This window comes from Phoenix dactylifera, unplaced genomic scaffold (assembly GCF_009389715.1).
Source record: "Phoenix dactylifera cultivar Barhee BC4 unplaced genomic scaffold, palm_55x_up_171113_PBpolish2nd_filt_p 000204F, whole genome shotgun sequence".
Taxonomy (NCBI): Eukaryota; Viridiplantae; Streptophyta; class Magnoliopsida; order Arecales; family Arecaceae; genus Phoenix; species Phoenix dactylifera.
This window is the reverse complement of record NW_024067722.1, coordinates 434,596-453,629: the sequence shown is the minus strand read 5'-3', so window position 1 is coordinate 453,629 and position 19,034 is coordinate 434,596. Positions and strand designations below refer to the sequence as shown.

General features: G+C 39.1%; 2 protein-coding genes across 4 annotated transcripts in view; both read right to left on the bottom strand.

The window, feature by feature from the left end:
* Window positions 1-5,290, bottom strand: part of LOC103712056 (tRNA ligase 1) — a 38,266-nt gene extending 32,976 nt beyond the window's left edge. Inside the window, exons 1-4 of one of the 3 annotated variants that reach the window (XR_003386623.2) lie at window positions 4,996-5,290; window positions 4,409-4,897; window positions 338-388; window positions 35-117 (exon numbers count right to left, since the gene is read on the bottom strand). Coding sequence is in view for 2 of the 3 variants with exons in the window: in XM_008798436.3 (XP_008796658.2) it covers window positions 35-117; window positions 338-388; window positions 4,409-4,897; window positions 4,996-5,187 (815 nt within the window). In the remaining variant the exon portion in view is untranslated. Of the gene's footprint in view, window positions 1-34; window positions 118-337; window positions 451-4,408; window positions 4,898-4,995 lie in introns of those variants that run through there. The other 2 variants (XM_008798436.3, XM_026806572.2) reach the window with 2 other exon arrangements.
* Window positions 5,291-6,677: 1,387 nt separating this feature from the next.
* LOC103712055 (costars family protein) lies at window positions 6,678-12,049 on the bottom strand. Its single transcript, XM_008798435.2, has 2 exons — window positions 11,846-12,049; window positions 6,678-7,065 (listed from the first exon to the last, which is right to left on the bottom strand). Exons 1-2 carry the CDS (start codon window positions 11,924-11,926, stop codon window positions 6,886-6,888), a joined length of 261 nt encoding a protein of 86 aa, XP_008796657.1. The 5' UTR covers window positions 11,927-12,049; the 3' UTR covers window positions 6,678-6,885.
* Between the last annotated feature and the right edge of the window lie 6,985 nt (window positions 12,050-19,034).

Here is a 19,034-nt window from a genome sequence, read left to right as displayed (position 1 = left end):
ACAAAAACTAAGACCATGTTGTTTGCAAACATACATGTTCCCAAAGCTGTTCTTTGCATATGCTCCACCATCATGACCCGCATACATAAAAAGAGACCCGGAGTGTTTAAGTGAGACCTAAAATAATTAAAAGTAACATTCAGAACAATGATACCCAGTAAGTTTGTTCAGCCAAATGTTTTATGTGGGCCCTTTTCAGAACTATTATAATTGATTCCAAAAGGCATCCACTTATCTGAAGGACAGCCATCAAAGAGATTACTGATATTTGAACTACAGACGATACACTACCATGACCCAGAGAGTGTAGAGCAAGCAAATAATAGTTGAGTTATACCTCTAAGGTTGCTTGGCCGTGAGACACCATCTCTATCATCCGTGTTCTAACCTGCAGTTGGAAGTAACCAATTACCTAAGCCTTGAGGGGCAATGTGGATGTAACTTCCCAAACTGTATACACAATCAAATACGACAAATATGAAACAGGAAAAAAAAATGAAGGGATTCAGAAAAAGAGAAAAATACAATGCCTCAGTAAGATGCACAAGATACAATACCAAAACGATATAGTTGGCGAGCATTAGCACGCTTGTATTTGAATTACATGAGAAACAGAATCGTGCCTAGAGTTGTACAACATCCATACATACATTAAATGAGATCGGATAAAAAAACTCTGAACATTGCTGAGAGTTAATAGTCACAAAATAGCAAGCAATTACCAAAGGGCTGAAAACAAATAAGTTCGTAGACCTAAAGTTGATTTAATTAACAATGATAAGCACACTAAATTTCTTAGTTTTGGGCTATGTTTGGGGCCAATTTGGTTAAGATTACTGAAAGTCTTGAATTTGCTAATCTTGGTTCTGAATCATTGGTGAGCCTCTTTTAGAGTCCACAACAGTCCCAAAGACCGAAGATACATGACTGTTTGTTACATAAAATCTAACATTCAGGAGATGATGGAAGCAGGAAATTTTCATGGTAGCATCTTGGGCTCCTAAAAACAGTGGAAGGAATTAAAGAGAGTTGACACCTCCAGCTGCAAAGCATGAGAATATTTGAATGGAATCCCTAAACTATGTATTCAACGAGTTCTCAAGCAGCAGTCCCTACGCTCTTCACTCTTATTCCTTGTGCTCATTTAAATTTTAAGCAACCTTAACTTATATAATCTGATTTTACCTATTTCCAGATTCATATTTGGAGTCCTAGTGGAATCTACCACTTGTTGGATCAAGAAACTCATAAGGAAGTAAATCAACAGTTCTTGTCAATTAGGCTCCTTATGCCATTATTTGATAACTTGGAAACTATAACTTATATTTTACAAAAAATCAAGATTTGTTGTAATTTAGGGTGAAACCACCATCTATTTATATCCCTCTCTTGGGCAGTCTTTAACTTGGTTTTGATAAGGAATAGCAAGATAAACAACCACAAACCTACAAAAAAGAAAGCCAAGTTATGAAGTGGAAAGGTGCTTCAGGTTTCTTATGCAATCAATGCATGCCTTGATTCCTTCAAGGAAATTACTACAAGTCTCATGATGATGCAATTTCAAAATATATTCAGCAATATAGTATCCAAGCCAAATAACATGTTTGGCATATATAAGAACACTGAAGTCGATATGTGGTATAATCAAAAAGGTTAGATTGGTAACTGTGGATGGAAATGGGCCCAGGTTGGCCTGAGACCTATCAAGCAGGCTAGCTTCGAGCTAGGCTTTGGGCCTAGCTCAAGAAGGTTTGTGCTCAAGTTCAGGCTTAATTGTAGAGTCCAAATAAAAATTTGACCTAGCTCAAGCTCAGCTCAAAGTTCCAACTCAAAGCCCAACCTTGCACAGCCTGCCCTCAACCCATTATCCCCCACTCCCATACCACCACTTGGCTCCAACCCCCTTCTCTATGTCTCTCCCTCTCTCCCCATTCCTCTTTCCTTTTCCTCCATTTCGCTTGCCTAGGCCTTCACTCGCTTCGCCGCCCTTATCCGCACTCTAGCACTGCTTAGTGCCCCCAACTCCTCTCCCTCCCCACTCCAACATTCCCAATGCCCCCTCCTCTCTTCCTCTGTCTCTCTCTTCTCTCTCCTCTCTATTGTTTCCCTCCCTATTACCCCCTTCTCTCTCTCCCGATCTTCCCTCTCTCTCCATCTTTCTCTCCACTCTCCCAAACTCCTCTCCTTTTGCTCTCTCATTTCTCTTTCGATCTCTCTCCTCCCCTTGTCTCTCAATAAATCAGGTTAATAAGGCTTCTGGTTGAGCTTTGGTTGAGTTTGGGCCGTAGCCTAGGAAAATTTTTTGAGTCCTGGCTCAAAGCTCAAATTTTGTTTTCTAGGCTAGGACCCAAGCTATAGGCAAGCTCGACCTGGTTTGACCCAACTTCGGTCCTACAAAGAACAAATGCATTAAAGGAGACAGGGATTGGATTGACTCGTGAATCAAGAAAAAGTAAGGAACAAGTGCAATAAAAAACTAAGGAGGCCCTAAATGAAATGGCCCTCAAATTTGTATCTTTTTACACAAGCTGATAACTTCAATTACCAATTGTAAGTAGATTAGTTAAATAATTGCCAATATCTACAAATAATTTCTAATGCCATTTGCCAGCCCAGACCAAATAGACATTCATTGCTCAATTAGAAAGCAATATTTAATCTCTTTTCACAAAAACTATTTTGGTTACTGTCCGGGTCCATCAAAACTATACAATGAGATTTATGGATGGGAGGAGCCCCTTGTTGTGGACAATCTAAACATACGGACAACCTAGTGTCAACTTATGAGTAGTTTTGTGGACAACCAAGTTCAAGTATCTTAACACTAGATTGTTGTCCTATTTTGACATATCTTATGCTCTTTCCCTTTCCCTTGTGAAAAATACTAAATGGTGCATTTCTCCTACATTTACAAACACTTGGCGATCTTTTAAGATCACAAATAAGGGTATGTACTACGCTCCTATTAAGTTCCATGATTGGGCGTAGCATACTTCAAGCCCTATTACACACACATCATTGAGTGTAAGAACAAATTATATTTCCTAGGATTTCATATTTCATTTTCAATATTCTAATTTATTGGAGTTCCGTTTCTAGATGATGAAGCTTTTTCCTCCCCTTTAATCCCTTTCAAATATCTTTTGAAAATTATGCCTTGTGCTAGTAAAAGTTTCTACTATTCTTCAGGATACTAGTGCAAATTAATTGTTTTAGCATTTATTAGCTCATTCTAGTTGTCCATGTCTGTGTTTAATCTTTAAGATATACTCGCCTCATAGGCCTCTCCTGAGTGCTAAGGATTCTGATTATTTTACCTTTTGCTCCATCACTTTTGCCTCCTAGAAAACTGCTTTGCCCTCTGTTAGGTCACCAAGTGCTCCATACTGGAGCATTAAAGCATATTAAGCTACAATACCATTCCCTAAATCACAACTGTATATTTTCTGGAATATAATGCATAACAAATTACAACATTTATATGTGACGTCATAGAATCCCTATATGTCGAATTTTGGTGCTTAATAATTAATCTGGTAGGCCAACATAAAGACCAGCAATATCACATTGCAAGCTCATTAATTGAGCATAATGTAGCCCAATATACTAAGATTCGTAGGTAACAAGGAAAAAACATAGTTAAACTAAATTTACTAAAGGAAGCCTAAAAGTTGTACTGAATAAGGACAAGGTGACAAAAGATTAATTCAGAGGGCATGTCCATATTCAACAAACATATAAGGAGATTCCAAGAAGGAGGATCTTATATTTATGTTAAAAGGAGAAGGGGCTACACTTGAATCAAACTTCCAAGGAATAATTTTATCGGGCTTACAGAAGAAGTATCTTTTCTTCAATCAGAATGCCACAAGGTTTGGATTTAGGCATCACCAAAACCGTGAACTTTATTGTCCAGAGAAATGCTACACTATATGACAATTCATATTAGTGGGCAAACAAATCAACCCTCTTGAATTCTACTTGGTATGGCAGAAAGAGGAGGCATGAGAAGATCTGATAACTGTGTCTACAAAGTTGGTGGTCTCACATACTTGTTTGTGTTGAGTTATTTATTCACCCATCTTTATGTCCTGCTCTGGAAGTAATGTCAATGTATCAAGTTTCCTGGGGATTTCATTTTCTAGTTATAGCATAAAACCACTAAAATCAGCAAGTTCCTCATCAAGACTAATAACAATAGGAGAAAAAAAAGAATTCCCAGATGATGAGCTTCTTGCAATCGAATAAATTCAACTACCATAATTCAGGGAAAGAAAAAGAATAGCAGATGCTCATCTTGAGAAGCCCCTGGAGAAAACGATCACTCCGAGAACCTTCAATCCTTTCAAACTGAGCGCAAGTATATAAAATAAAGATTTAAAAAAGAGGAACTAGATGATGACAATACCTCTTGGTCAGACTTCTCGTTCTCAAACTTCGGATAGAACGTAGCTCTTATCTGAGCCTGAGAGAACGTGTTGTTATCCACGTTGAAATCCGCCCCTAGAGGACCCTTGAACAGCTTTGTCAAACCACGAACCTTGCTATTATCCTTCTCCACCGCTGCAGAACTCCGACTTGGCTCCGCAGCGGCGACCTCCACCGGTGCAGCAGCAGCACTGCTCGCAGTCGCGTAAGTCTTGGGCACCCATACGCCTTCCTGTTGACCCTTCGCCGGTCCCTGGTTCGCCAGCAGCGCACCGCCGGACTGCATCGGAGAGGCCGGATGGCCTCGGCCCGCGTTCTCCGCAAGACTCAGCCGGCCGATCCCCTCAGCGACGGAAGAGACCGCGGGCCCAGAAGACGGCGTCGGATCGCCGCCGTCCGCGCCGCCGGCGAAAGACCGGACGGAGCTCGGCTTCTTCTTCCATCGCTTCTCTCTCGCAGCGGAATTCCCCTGCACCAACAATCAAGAATTCAAGAAACGCAGCTCGGAGAGGTGATCGTAGCCTGCGGATTTTTTCGGAAATATAGAGAGGGAAGGAATCGCGGTACCCGGTGGGTGTACGACATGGGCGACGGCAATCGGAGCGGAAAGGTGCCGAAGAAGCGGAGGGAGGGAGCGGCGAGCGGCGGAGGGCGGCGGAGGAGGAGGAAGAGAGAGGGGGAGGAAGGGAAGGGTTTGGGGGAGGAAGGGAGGGTGAGAGCCAGGGCACAGAGGAGTTTCTTCTGCGAAGATGACGACATCCAAGTGAGGGGAGAGGAAGGAAGAAGGCCGAGGTTTTGGCGCTGTTTCGCCGCTTCTCTACAGGCTTCTGTGTGCGCCGCCACCACACCTTGCTCTTTGTCGAAGAGGTTAATAGGATCTTGAATTAGTCGGCCTTGGGCCGGGAGCAACCGGTCTGGGGACCCGAGATGAAGGCTAGGGATCTACGAGTCTGGAATCTACGCCGACTCTTTGATTGATGGGCTTGGTTTGTGCGTGGTTTGTAACGCCGGTCGGGTCCATAGATGGATTGGTTTGGCGGTGGCAGAAGGTTGGGTTCAGTGAGGCTGGAAGGATGGGTAAAAACAGAATTAATGTCTAGGGAAGGCAAATGATCAAGTCAACCTCTGTATCAGGACTACAAGTCCTAACCCAAAGCCGAGATGGCTCAATGGTGAGGCACATCCAAATTTAACTAATATGGAAGCAGTGATATCCAAAAGGTTAAACTAGAGGGGTTGAAAGTGAATCAATCAAGTTGGACTAAGGTGACTGCTTGCATGTAAAATTGCTGACCATAAATAACATAAAAACATTATAAATGGGAAATTCTTGATCGATATTTAATTTTATCCTCTTTTTTTACGTAAATTAGATTTATTGTTTTATTTATTGTGTGTTAAATTTATGTTCTTTACCGCCCGCTCCCTCCTCCAAAGAAACAAAGAAAAGAAAACAAACAACAGCAACATCGAACAATCCTTCCAAATAAGTGCCCAAATTTTTTGTCTATAAGAAGCCTACTCCTAAATATGATTATGGCCTTCCTTAAGAAATTAATGCAATTTCTTCCCTTACCGAGACCAATCCACTGGCTATGGCTTGTTGATTGGCTCTTGCTCGCTTACTTCAAGGAAAGGATCTCGGTTGGCCACTGGTCTATATTCCCATCTACTGATCCCAATGAAACGATTTAAGCTCAACATCTATCTATCTAAAATAGAAGGTTGGGTTCGTTTGATGGGTCAACTAACATTAGCGTACTAAGAGTTTGATGGATGAATATGTCCCCCTTCATCAATGAGAGAGACTTGGGGATTAAGATAGTTTACATCTAATTTTGGTTTATAAGAGTTCCCTGTGAGGGTTTTCAATCTTTTAACATTGCACTTTTTTAAAAATTTAAGAAGAAAATACTATGTTGTAGCTCATGTTAAAGCACACTACAGCTCGGTTATTCTTGACCGACGGCATATGACTCATGTGCTGTTGATAACTTTTGATTTCTGAAGTGAAGAATCAGTATTTTGGACATGCCCGATAATGAGCACATATAAGGCAATGAACGCCGATAGCTAACGACAGCCTTGTGTCTGATGGATAATATCACATTCAAACTTGAAGCTTATGCAGAGCTGAAACATATGGTGTACCATGAGCCACAAAGATAAAAGTAGAGCAATAATCCACAAAAATAAACGTATGGTTCCTATCCACGCAGCAATGATGATTGTTCTAGCTGAAAGTGCAATGTAGTACCAAAATGAAATTGGAATGATAATACTTGGTTAATCCAGTTTCACAGAGCGTCGATGACACGAACTCGAACATGCTACAAACCAGGTAAAGCTCTCAAGCGAAATATCAACAATCAAATCATTTATTTTGAGACACCCATCTCCGAACAAGACAGCTGCAATGCATATAACACAGTTTATTGTCACAAATATCATGGGCAATTAGGCAGCTGCGACTGCGGAGGGCAAGAGGGTTATTTCCACATTGTCATGAACACCCTGAAGCAGCAGCTCACCATCATACGTGACCACTCTTCTCTTCTTTGCTGCCCTCAGGGTTCCAACCAGTGCTTCAAATATGTTAGCGCACCTGTCATCATTGAACAGGACTCCAAACTTGACCTACAAACAATCCATAGGCATAAGACATGCAATTAGATAAATGAATAAAAAGGAATGTTGCTGAGTTAGTATATTATGAGCAACCAACCTGCTTTCCTTTCAGGTAAGCAGGTTATGAGATGAGCCAACAAAAGCAGGAAAAGAGACTGCAATATGGTTGGTGCAGAAATTGCAGAATATGAAATTTTTGTTTACAACATTATAAGAATTTCTTTTTTTAATTCATCTTCAAATTCGAGACTTGGAAAGAACTCCATCAATTATTTGAGTAGATGTGATAAAATATCAAGTCCAGAATTGGATTTTATATAATTACAAGATGGGAAAAAGAAAATTTGACCTCCCCATTCTCAGCTCTGGTGAACTGGAAAAATGTTTGCAAGTCTGAATTGGAAAAATGTTTGCAAGTCTTAGAAAGAAGGAGGTCTGGGAGTTCCCAACCTTGCTCGCTTCATCAGGGTGCTGCTAGGAAAATGGGGTCAGAAAATGGTGCTCGACCCTTCTTAGTGATGGGCCAAGCTGATCAACTACAGCTATTATCAAAACACTACCTTCACAGCAACCAGTCAGAGAAGACCGAGGAGAGCTTCACCTATAAGGAAGAACATATGCAAATGTCTAGATCCATTGTGTATTGGTATTGCTGACTCCCTTGCTGCTCACTATGGTCTCTCTTCCCTCACCTTTACTCAAATACCTCTATTCTAGATGCTAAAGTGGAAGACTACTGGAATTCAGCTTCTAATTCCTGGACCATACTTATTGACCTTCCAATAGCCAACGAGGCATGGGGTGCTCCATATGTTGGCTGAGATGCTGAAATTGATCAGAAAATAAGGCCAGAAAGATAGTCCACTTTGGAGTTGGACTGTGAATAAAATCTACACTGTGAAGTCTTCTTACAGTTTCATCAATCAAGGAGGATCAGTCTACCATTATGCTCCTGCCATATGGAAGACAGCAAGTCAGGAGAAAGTGACAATTTTATGCGGTTAGCTTTGAAAAGTAAGCTAAATTCTGGGGAGCTGCTGATCAAGAAGATTGGAGCTTCAACTTTGTTTGCCCACTGTGCTCAAATAACCCAGAGAATATCAAACACCTGTTATTGGCTGCCATTTCTTGTGCAAGCTATGGAGTTCCGTTGCTCGTTACATTGATTTCAGCTTTTGCAGGGGAATATCTCTGAAAAAAGTCTAGACTGTGAAGATATAGAAGAAGCATCTCATCTTTTCTCTCTGCTGGAACTCTTTAGTCATGAGAAATGCTTGGTCTAGTTGGTGCGAGAAGAGCAGCGGAGTTTTCTTGAACAAGGCATCTACAGCATAGCAGAAGCTTCAAAGGCTCTCTTCGCCTTCACATCATGGAAAATACTTGTCCCAGAAAGAAATAGAAGTGCCTTCCAGTTGTTGTCTTCAAAGCTTCCAACCTTTTCTGAAACCATCGTATCAGTTAGTTGTTTCTAGTTCTCTGTCTGCTCTTTTCGTGTTGGGCTAAGCCTTTTACTTTGGCCTCTCTCTAGATCTTTTACTTTTAGCCTTTCTTTAGGCCTTCTGATTTATCTTCATCAACTTAATGATGCTGGGAGGAGCAAATTGAAAAAAAAAAAAACAAAGAAAGAAAGAAAAAGAAAAGAAAAGGATCGAGATGATTGACACATATTCTGTCCTTTTGAGAAACCGAAAGGATATCTCTTCACAATGTAAATGCTCTCTATCAAAGTCAGTATTTTCAGATCGACAAAGTGTTGCAATAGCTTAAGATAATTGTGCTGGCCTTGGGGAAATTATAACATTTTGGATCTAAAAAGAAAAGTAGATCACACAACATACAAGATTGGTATGGCAATTTTAGCCGATCCATTAGGTATCCGATCCGACCCAACCCGACTTGGGTGAGTTTTACCCAACCCGTTTAAACTCAGGCTGGTATGGATTTTAGATATAGTACCCAAAGCAGGTTGGGGTCAGGTACAGATAATGTTATGCCCCACCCCGAACCCGACCCAATATAATATTACCTTAATGCACCCCACCAGTTCACTTGATAAGTGATAGCCATTACAACCCCATTCACTTTAACCGTCCCCCACCCCCCACCCCACCCCCTTCGTTTTACTTTCAAATTTATTATTGTTGAAACGTAGAAAACACATATTCTGTGAAAATCACAATTCTCGATTATTCTTATTTGTTTTGTTTCTAAGCCCTCAATTAATTTGACTTATGTATGAACTATTTTTTATTAGAATATATTGTAGTTATTGCTGTACACTAGGATACTCTCTACCTGAATCAAAAATTGGGTTATAAGAGAATAAGCTATAAGCTTCCCCCATTTATATAGTAGCTGTAATCGCATTAATTAAAGCTATAAGCTATTATTATCTAACCCAACCCAATCCGACCCAACCTATCTTATCTATCCAACTCGACCCGTTACAACCCGCCCCATGTACTTTATGCGACCCAACCTGACCCAAGACAATTACGAGGTCGGTATGGATACAAGGATTTTAATTGCAGAGCGGGTTCGGATATTGGCCAACTCGACCCATTGCCATCCCTCATACAAGAAGAATGGTAGCTAAGCTTATTGGCGTTTACACCATCTACACAAGAAGTGCAGAGATAAGATTAGTAATATCTTTTATTTTTTACAAGCTCAGGACTTTTTATTATGCATTTGCACCATTTGCACAATATGCAGATCATACAACATACAAGAAGAATAGTAGCTAAGCTTATTGGCAAATAGATCAATTGATGCATGTAAAACAAATGAGTAGGTAGCAAGGTAGCAGCTCCTGTAGGAGCATCCATTCAAAGTTCACAACTCAGAAGAAATTTGTTTAAGTCTATTACAGCATCTTGTTTGCTGGACATGTCGGCAGGATGTTGTTGATAACTAGTTTTCGAAGACTGCTAATAAGTCGATTAAGTAATTACAATATTCAAGAGGTTACCTATTGATTTTCTTGTCTTCAAAGGATCTAGAAGAATTGAAGCATGAGACTCATATTGAGTTTTTTGAGAAAGAGACTTACATTAAGAAAATATTTAAGAAAAGTTGATTTACCACTTAGACCAGCTGTGGGGCACCAGTTGGAATTCAGGACATAGTTAACTGCTGATTTTGATCATCATAGAGAAGGAGAAATTGATTACAAGAAGATAATGGCTTTCTCTTTTTTTGATGTTCCTGGAAAGTGAGGGTCTGATTCTGACTGTAGAGAACAGCAACGAAGTTATGATGTAAAACAGTGGACTGAACTGAACTAGATTGTATTGTATAGGAACCCATTGAATGAACATCTAGGGAAATCATATCCAAATTTGAGCTTGATAAGAGTATAAGATTCTAAAATGTTGTGAAACCAAAACAGCTATAGAGTCTGGGTCTGCTTTGAATCTAAATTCACAAATGGATCCTAATCTTGCTCTGATTTTTTTAAGCTTTTCTTAGATAAAACATCTATATAAATATATATTACTCCTAGTATCTTGGGGAGCCATCATTCTGTTAGACAGATATCCAGCAATACAGCAATCCCATCCAATAAGAACTTACATATGATCTATTGGTTGGGTCTATATCCTAGATTTTGAGGCGGATCAAATTAAATGATCAGAATCACCTTTTGAAACAAGTGGCCCTTAAACAACATCAATTTTTCTATTATACAATTGAAATGGGATTTTAACTAAGAAGTTCCCGTCTTTCACTATAGATGATAGCCAAATCTTATTTACCTTTTATGATGTAGATAATATTCAAGGTATCTTTTAGCTGATGGAAGTTTCCATTTTTACCTTGAGATAGAATTTGATAGGAGAGCATATACGACTTTCTTTGCAGTAAGTTAGAAGGAGTTGCATAAATGGGATGAGTTAATTGCTATAAGATTATCCGCATTCTGAAAAGGGATAAACACAAAGAGAGACGAAGATGAAGTCATGTTTCAGTAATCAATTCCTATCACCAAATCAATCAGTTTGAAGTTAAGGGAGAAGAGTTCAAGGCATGGGTGGCTCGAGAAAGAAATCGCATCTAATTTTCAAAAGTTGCAGCCCTCTCAGCTTGGGGGAATCTCTCCAACTCAGATGGAAGATAGAGTACCAATAGAGGGCATTTGCTATCGCTAATAAAATTGTTGTTTTTCCTCCCATCCATCTCTCAAGGCCAGAACTGTGTCCATACAATTTTCTGTCTTTAGTTTCTCAGTGGCTATGTGATTAAGGTTTCATGCATGTTTGTTTTTCCATCCACTAGAAAAGGGGAAATGACATTTGAAAGCCATTTGGTGTCGCAATTTCTTAAAACCGGGGGAAGTATTCATCCAGTTGACAAGATCTTGGAGTAATGCCCCTCGGATCCAACAGCTTGCACTGTATTCCTGATAAATATTAGTTCTTTTATCCATTTTTATAAGAGATTGAACACAACAGCAGCTATTAATTTTCCCAAACAACCGGTTATAGGTGAGAAGAGGGCATCAAATATAAACATGAATAATATTGGGAGACATATCACCTCGTGATTTTTTCCACCTAGATCCACAATTGCATCGACCGCAGCAGCTTAAGAGAAAAAAAAAACAAGAGATGCGCCCACTACAACCTAATCCGAACCCATCTCATGCTCATCATAAAGTCGGAGGTATAATAGGATCCATCCCAAAAAGAGATTTATCCCAAACTGATATACAGCATCACATTGCGCAAATGGTCTCTCCAGATCCATAGATTTTAAGACAAGAATTGGGGAATGGGAAGGATAATACCTTATAGGAACCATCCTGTTGGTGCTGACCCAACCTCTTTATCTCTTCCTTTAGTCGATCCACTTCTTCCTCCACGTTCATTGCCGCAGAACCTTTTTCCTCTTTCTCGCTTGGGAGATGAGCTATGGAGGCCAAACGAGCCGCGTTCGCAGTCTTGTAACGGTCCCCGTCGAGTGTCTGGCTCCACCAAGACGCGATGCATAATTTTTTTTTCTCTGAGTCATGCGGTCAATGAAGGTGCTCGCATAGAAACTAATGTTTTTTTTTTTTTTTGGTAAACCGGCAGCTCACGCTAATCTCGTGTGGGCATTACCTACAGAGTCAAGAGCCAAAATACTTCACATCGGTGGAGGGATAGGGACACAACGAGTCCAAAAAATCTCTCCAGAATGATGAGCAGTACAGAAGGCGATCCAATCAGCAGCTCTGTTTGCCTCTTGAAACACATGGGCAGCGTGGAAAATAGCACACTCCTGTAATAACCATCTGACGTCCTCTAGAAGCAGATGGTCGAAGACCTCCGACCTCTTCTGTAGAATTCACTCTAAAACCTCCACTGTGTCTTCCTCCAGGATGACGTACTGGGCCACCAGAACTCGCTTCGCATAGAAGACACCATCCCAATTTATGTTCGAGGTAGGGGATTTACCATACCCAGTTTTATATCTAAGCCATTTTGTCCCTCCATACGCATCTCCATGCACGTGAGGAGCAGCAGCCAAAGCTTAAGAGTAGTTGTAATCAAAACATTCATAAATGGTTGTGATTGATTAAATTGAAAAAAAAGAAAGTTGAGATACCAAAGTTTTGTTTCTTGCTTAAGGACACCGTTGATCAAATAGAATCCGCTCGGAGCACTGCCACCTCCTCACCACAGAATCTGTCTTAGATCTCATTTGGCATTGCTACAGATAGTCAATCCTTGGTTTTAAGCCTTTAGTCCTTTACCCAGCAAGTTTTTAAACAAATGGTGTAGAAACATTGTCCGCATAATCAAAGTCAATCCAATCTGGAAGTTAGACATGATTACAACATTGGATGTATCGAGAAATTGTTGAGATAGTATCTTCAAGATTAACACGGTTGTTATTTCAAGTTTCAAAACTTGACTTGATTTATAATAAAGTTTTGATTATGATGTAGAAAATAAACAAATAAATTCCGCCTGGCTACCGTATCCAAAGCATGTATCCTCCAAGATTATATATTTGAAAGTAGTCAGTTTATCCAACAGTAGTCGTCGACCATGAGATCAGTGACGAATCCAACCCCTTTATTTATACAAATCATATATCCCCCAAACATATATATTTGAAAATAGTTTTGTTCACAAAAAAAAGGAGAGAGAAGTGTGGTCAGGAAAAAAATAAAGAAAGACTTTTGTTTTGATTAGTATTTTTAAAGGAGAAAAATGAAAAAGTAATATTTCCATAGAAACAAGATTTTTCATATTTCATGAGAAAAAAATTCATGAAGGACATAAAAAAGCTACTTTTCTACTGATTTGGAATTATATTTTTTTTTTCAAAACTACTCTTAAGCCATCAAAATTTATGGATAAGGCATTTCTCTTTATCAAAAATATAATAAATATTTTACACAATTTTTTAGAAAAGTGAATACTCAAACTAAATATAAGCCACTTTGGAATGTACTACTTTACCGTGGTAAACCAAGCATGCCAAACTATTTTTCCAAATATTATATTTTTAGAAATCAACTTCTCAAAAAAATTATTCTAGTGAGAAACCAAACGAGTCCTCTATTTATCCAAAAAGCATCATACCAGACTAAAAGATCAGTGACCACTCCAACCTTCATTTTTTTCCTTTTTTGTCTTATTTTATAGACATACTTTTCTAGCTGCAATATAAAAAATTAGTTAGTGAGAAAACATCTATCTATGGCTTGGAAATCAAGAAATTTGAATTCAAGTAGGAATGGCAATATATGATCCTATTCATCAACAATGACCCATTTTAAGCAAGTTTAGATTTGATATAAATAAATTTGGATAATAACACAAATCAACACATCTAAACCCATTTATTAAACAGGTCGGATTTATTTTTAGACCTTCGACCTATTTAACATATTTTAAGTTGTTTAATATCTAGATTGCATTGTAACCTTGCTCATACCCATTTAACCTATTTAAGACTTGTTTAACCCATTTAAAATTATTTAAGACTTATTTAACCCGTTTAAAATTTAGTTTGCATGTTACTGTCCTATTTAACCCGATCTTCTTCGCTTGTTTTATATATCTAAATCCATTTAATTCGCGAGAACCAACATAGCCTATTTTTTTTTGTTTTTTTTTGCTTTACAAAAAGGGAAGGGGGAGGAAGGGACAAGTCCACCCCCGCGTAGCAGCCCCTACTGGGCTCCCACCCCGCTAGGAGATTGTTTGATGCTGGCAAAAATGACCGTATGTTGGACACCCCGTCCGATTTTACTCATACCCTCCCCATCCGGGGGCCCGGCTTAATTACCTATCTGGGCTCCGGCACGAATACCACGTGTGAGTACGTCACACCTTGCACCACCGAGGCTACCAGCAGAGCGATACGTCCTTCCAGACTCCGTGTCCGAGCAGGGAACATCCAGTCTCCACAATTTAATCGACGTCCGTACGTTTCAAACTCAGAACCACTTGGTTAGAAGTAAGGCCACGCTCCCACTAGGCTACCACCTCAGTGGTACCAACATAGCCCGTTTAACATGGCATATTTAATAAAAAAAATTTACATACCAAGCCGGATAACATATTTAATAAATAGATCAAATTCAAATTTGAATATTTAACCGCTGATTGCGGAATCAAGTCTTGGATGATGCAATCATAATAAGGACTGGCCCCCACAATCAATAGCAATGGCATACGACCAAGGACCGTGCGGTCTAGACTCAGGATTCATGAGCAGTGCAAACCACAATCAATGGCATCCCCCCCACGCCCATCAGCAGGTCATCAGCTATCCGCGAAACTAAAAGTTACCAGTAGATAAGCTTGCAGACCAGAATGTGCGATTTGTAAACGAGTGCCTCGCGAGTAGAAAGGTTTGCTTCCAGAGTTAAACCACCCCTCAGCAGAGGCAGACAGTGGTCATGCAATGTTTGCTCGACAGTGATGACAATTTTTTTCAATTTAAAACAGAGATTTAGCCTTCTCCATAATACAGAGCAATAAAGAAATAAATAAATAAAGCTAAGCTCCCGAGCTAACTCCGATCTCATCCATGTCAACTGCTGCTGCTCTCTTGAACATCGTCAAAAATTATCAAAAAAATACAAGTTTTGAGTTATACTACCTCCATCTCAAAGAACCATAAAGAAGTAAAAGACGAAGATTTAATAATCTAATCTTCGTTCCAACGCAATATGGGAACGCCACAGACATAACTTGGGTGGGTGCAAGCATTAATTTACATATAACATCACTCAGCCATAGAAAAGAACAAACTTGGGCATCCAATATTTGCATAAGAGAGGAAACTGGAAAAAAGAAAAAAGGAAAAGAAACATGCAATATCACTGGTGAATCGAGATCATCAGCTGACAAATATGATGGATGGATCGCAGCAGCACTCGTCGATGAGGCAGCAGCAGCACAGAGCAGCAAGACTGCGCAGAACCAAAAGAAGAAGATTAGGTAAATTTTCCTCAGAAAAATTAGCCGTTGTATGACTTCATTGATCAGTACTTAGTTATATATGAAATAACGAATCACGGATCGAGATAAGAGCTCATGTAAATGCAAAGGAGAAGACCGGATGAGATACCCACCATCCCTCAAGAAAACCAGGTTTTCTTCTTGGTGGTGGAGCTGCGTACCGAGGTGGTGCCATCACAGGCGGCCCTTGGTAATATCCTTGCAAACAGAACAAAATTAGGAGAAAGAAACGTTAATTTGTCATTTAAAACTTCTAGAATTAACCAAAAAAAAAAAACATCCACAATTTTTGGAATGACGAGAGCCGCATGATTTATAATTAGGTATAGGCATCACAAAAAAAAAAAAAAAAAAAAAATCTAGGCATGGAGCCAAGTTTTCTTTTGGAAAAAAAAAAAAGGATTGTATATGGTACTCAAGAAGCCAAGAAGAGTGCCCCCATGAGCATTTATTTAAAGAGGTCCGAGAGGAACTTAAACTATTGCTTCCCTTGAAATTAGGGTGCATTATTTCTCCAAAAATTAGCGGGACGTGAGATGGTTCCATACCTTGAGCGGGATAAGGATAGGCATACTTGGGATCGCTCATCTTAGAAGCGGGAGTACAAAATTATCGTCAGCCGGGATAAAGAGCTAAAGAGAAGAGAGAATAAAGATCGGCAAAGGAGAGGGCCGAGGGAAGGGAAGAGGAAGGAGGGGGAACAGAGACCGAGAGAAAGGAGGAAGGAGGCTGAAAGCAAGGGTCGGTTTCTTTGCTTGCTTTATTTATTCTCTCGTTTCTACCAGGACCTAGAAAGATCCGAGAAACGCTGAAGTTCACCCGTCCGATCACTCAATTCACCGTTTTTTCATATGAATGGGGTTGGGTTTTTTTTTTGGTTGGAATTCAAGAAAGTGATTGGTTGAATGACGTCTAGCATCCTGCTCAAGAACGCTATCTGTACTCTTATCCATCTCGGCTTATGATCGAAATGAATAAGATTTTAATTTATTTTCATTAAAAGGATAATTTATAATTTTTTTAAAAAAATAAAAATTTAAAATATTAGTTGATATTTTAAATCAAGATATCATGTTGATGGAATGTTAGCTGACATAAATATGGTCAATGTTTTCTATTTCTTATGTTTAGAGGTGTCCCATATAAAACATGGATTGAGATTTTTGCAGATATAAAAAGCTAAGGCTTTAATGAGAGTTGATATGGAATGATAACCAAAATAGTTGAATGTTAGCAAATATTTTTAAAAACAATAGACGATTGTAGTTATTATTCAGAATGTGATGTACAGAATGAACGCAATTGTGGAGGTATGTTGTGAATACATTTTTTTAATTTTTATTTTAAAAATTGATTAAGATTTCATTTATGGTTCTGATGTTTCTTTTAATTTTTAGAAAATAACTAAAAATATTTTCACTTTGCAGATTATATCACTTTTCTAAATCTTTATGTTCCTACTTTAATGCCCTTTTTAGATTAACCAGTACATTCATGGATAGATAGGGCAATAAACAAGAGGGTAGACCTGTTATGGTCAAAAAAAAAAAAAAATCCAACATATATCTTTTCATAAAAATGTAAAATATATAACACTTTTTGCCTATAATATACAAAGATACTAGTTATTGTGACAATTTATAGCACATAAGGGACTATTGGATGATAGTGTCTTGTTCAACTGCATTAGAAACAATGGCTGTGGTATATTCTCTTCATGGCATACCACACAAAAAAAATATTATCTAACAGTTATAAATCTATAAAAGTTCTAAGCCAAAAGAATAATTTTTTTGCCCATGAAGGCATGTCATTATTTTTAGTTTTAGGGATATCATGTTAAAGCATGACCATTTCATTAAATCAAAAAAAAAAAGGAGGAGGAGTTGTTGATTAATTAAACATTATCTATGTAACCCAAGCTTTTAGCATTTCTCAATGCAACATAATACTGGGGTCCGCAGTGAGACCAGCGTGCATACGCTTGAGACATGGAGTCGGGCATCCAATACTGACAATTAAAAAAACACAAAAGAAAATTCCACGTTATTAGAGTGGATTTCCTAAAAAATGTGAAACTTACTTAAAATGACCTTTCATTAAATCCGAAGGCCAACTTGTATTCAAACTTCTCGATCAGAACGGATCAATGTTGACCCCAAATCAAAACTTGACCTGGCCTGGATACAACCTGATCCACTTAGAATAGAAGGTGACGACGTCGTGTTCCCGAAGGTCAGAAACCGTGTAACGTGGAAGCGAAGTAGGCGTGCATTCTAAATTGCCGTGCGAGCGTTCTCATTTTTGGCGGCGGAGGGGAGGATGCCCGTGCGTTCCATCTGCTGGATGAACCGACGTCAGTGGAAACCGCACGCCTAGAAGTCACCGATGTTGCCGACTCTATATATATACGCTGCCGACTCTACACGTACAGAAAACAATGATGAAAATAATTTGCCCACATGGATTTTGACATTGCAGTCTGTGGTTGAAAGCGATCTCTAAAAGCTGCTATTCGATATTATCGTTTCTCAAATAACAGTCAGCAAGTCCTCGATGCTTTATGGATAAAGAAAGGCATTAGAAATACATTGGAATACCAACTATGAAAGATTACATCAGAATAGTGATATATTCATGGCTCGTGGAACTCTAAAGAAGCATCAAAAAAAAAAAAATTTATAAGATGGATAGGTTATACAAGTCTAGTATAAATAAAATCATAAAATAAAATATTACAGGAGAGAGGAAGGATAGTATCTACAACTAGATAAAGAATTAGCTCCGAAATGCTATTGGTACGGAGGGATCTACAACTAGTTCTTTGATTGGATTAATGTATGGATATGCTTTTTGCTCTGCTCTAGCAAAATGTTTGGAAAAGCTCTATTACTATTTTTTGAAGTAATCCACGTTGATGTAATGAAAGAGAAGAATCTACAACAATGATGGAACGTTCCGAATAATTGATCCGTTTTTCAAGCAGAGTTTCACGAAATCTTCCTTCTTAACCTTCAATTATGTCTGAAAATGACTTGTAAGCTTTATTATGGTCATCCCTCATTGGTTGCCTATCGATATATATGAGTAATATCGAAGGTGATGCCATCCCTCATTACTCTGCAGATGTCCTCTAATAACAGACCAGTTTCAAACTAATTCGATCGCCGTAGCTGCGTCTCCTTCGAGAAACATCAATATTTTTCCAAAAACCTCTTTGACTCCTCCCATGATCCATAAGAATGAAAATTGCACCTGGTTCTGCCTGTTCATAATAGGTGCTCAAAAAGCAGAGAGCTGGTCGGGGATCTCGATGCCAGGTCACTCATTAGAGAGTGCGGGAACTCGAAACGTACCCAACCTCTAGAGACACGGCTGGCTCTCTCCTTGCAGCAGCAAGCCCCACGCCCGAAGAGATTAGCAAGCGGCAATTAAAATCCATAGGCTTGGTGATATCCATTACAAATACACCACTTCTAAGCCAGATATAATATGAAATAAGCCGACTCTTAC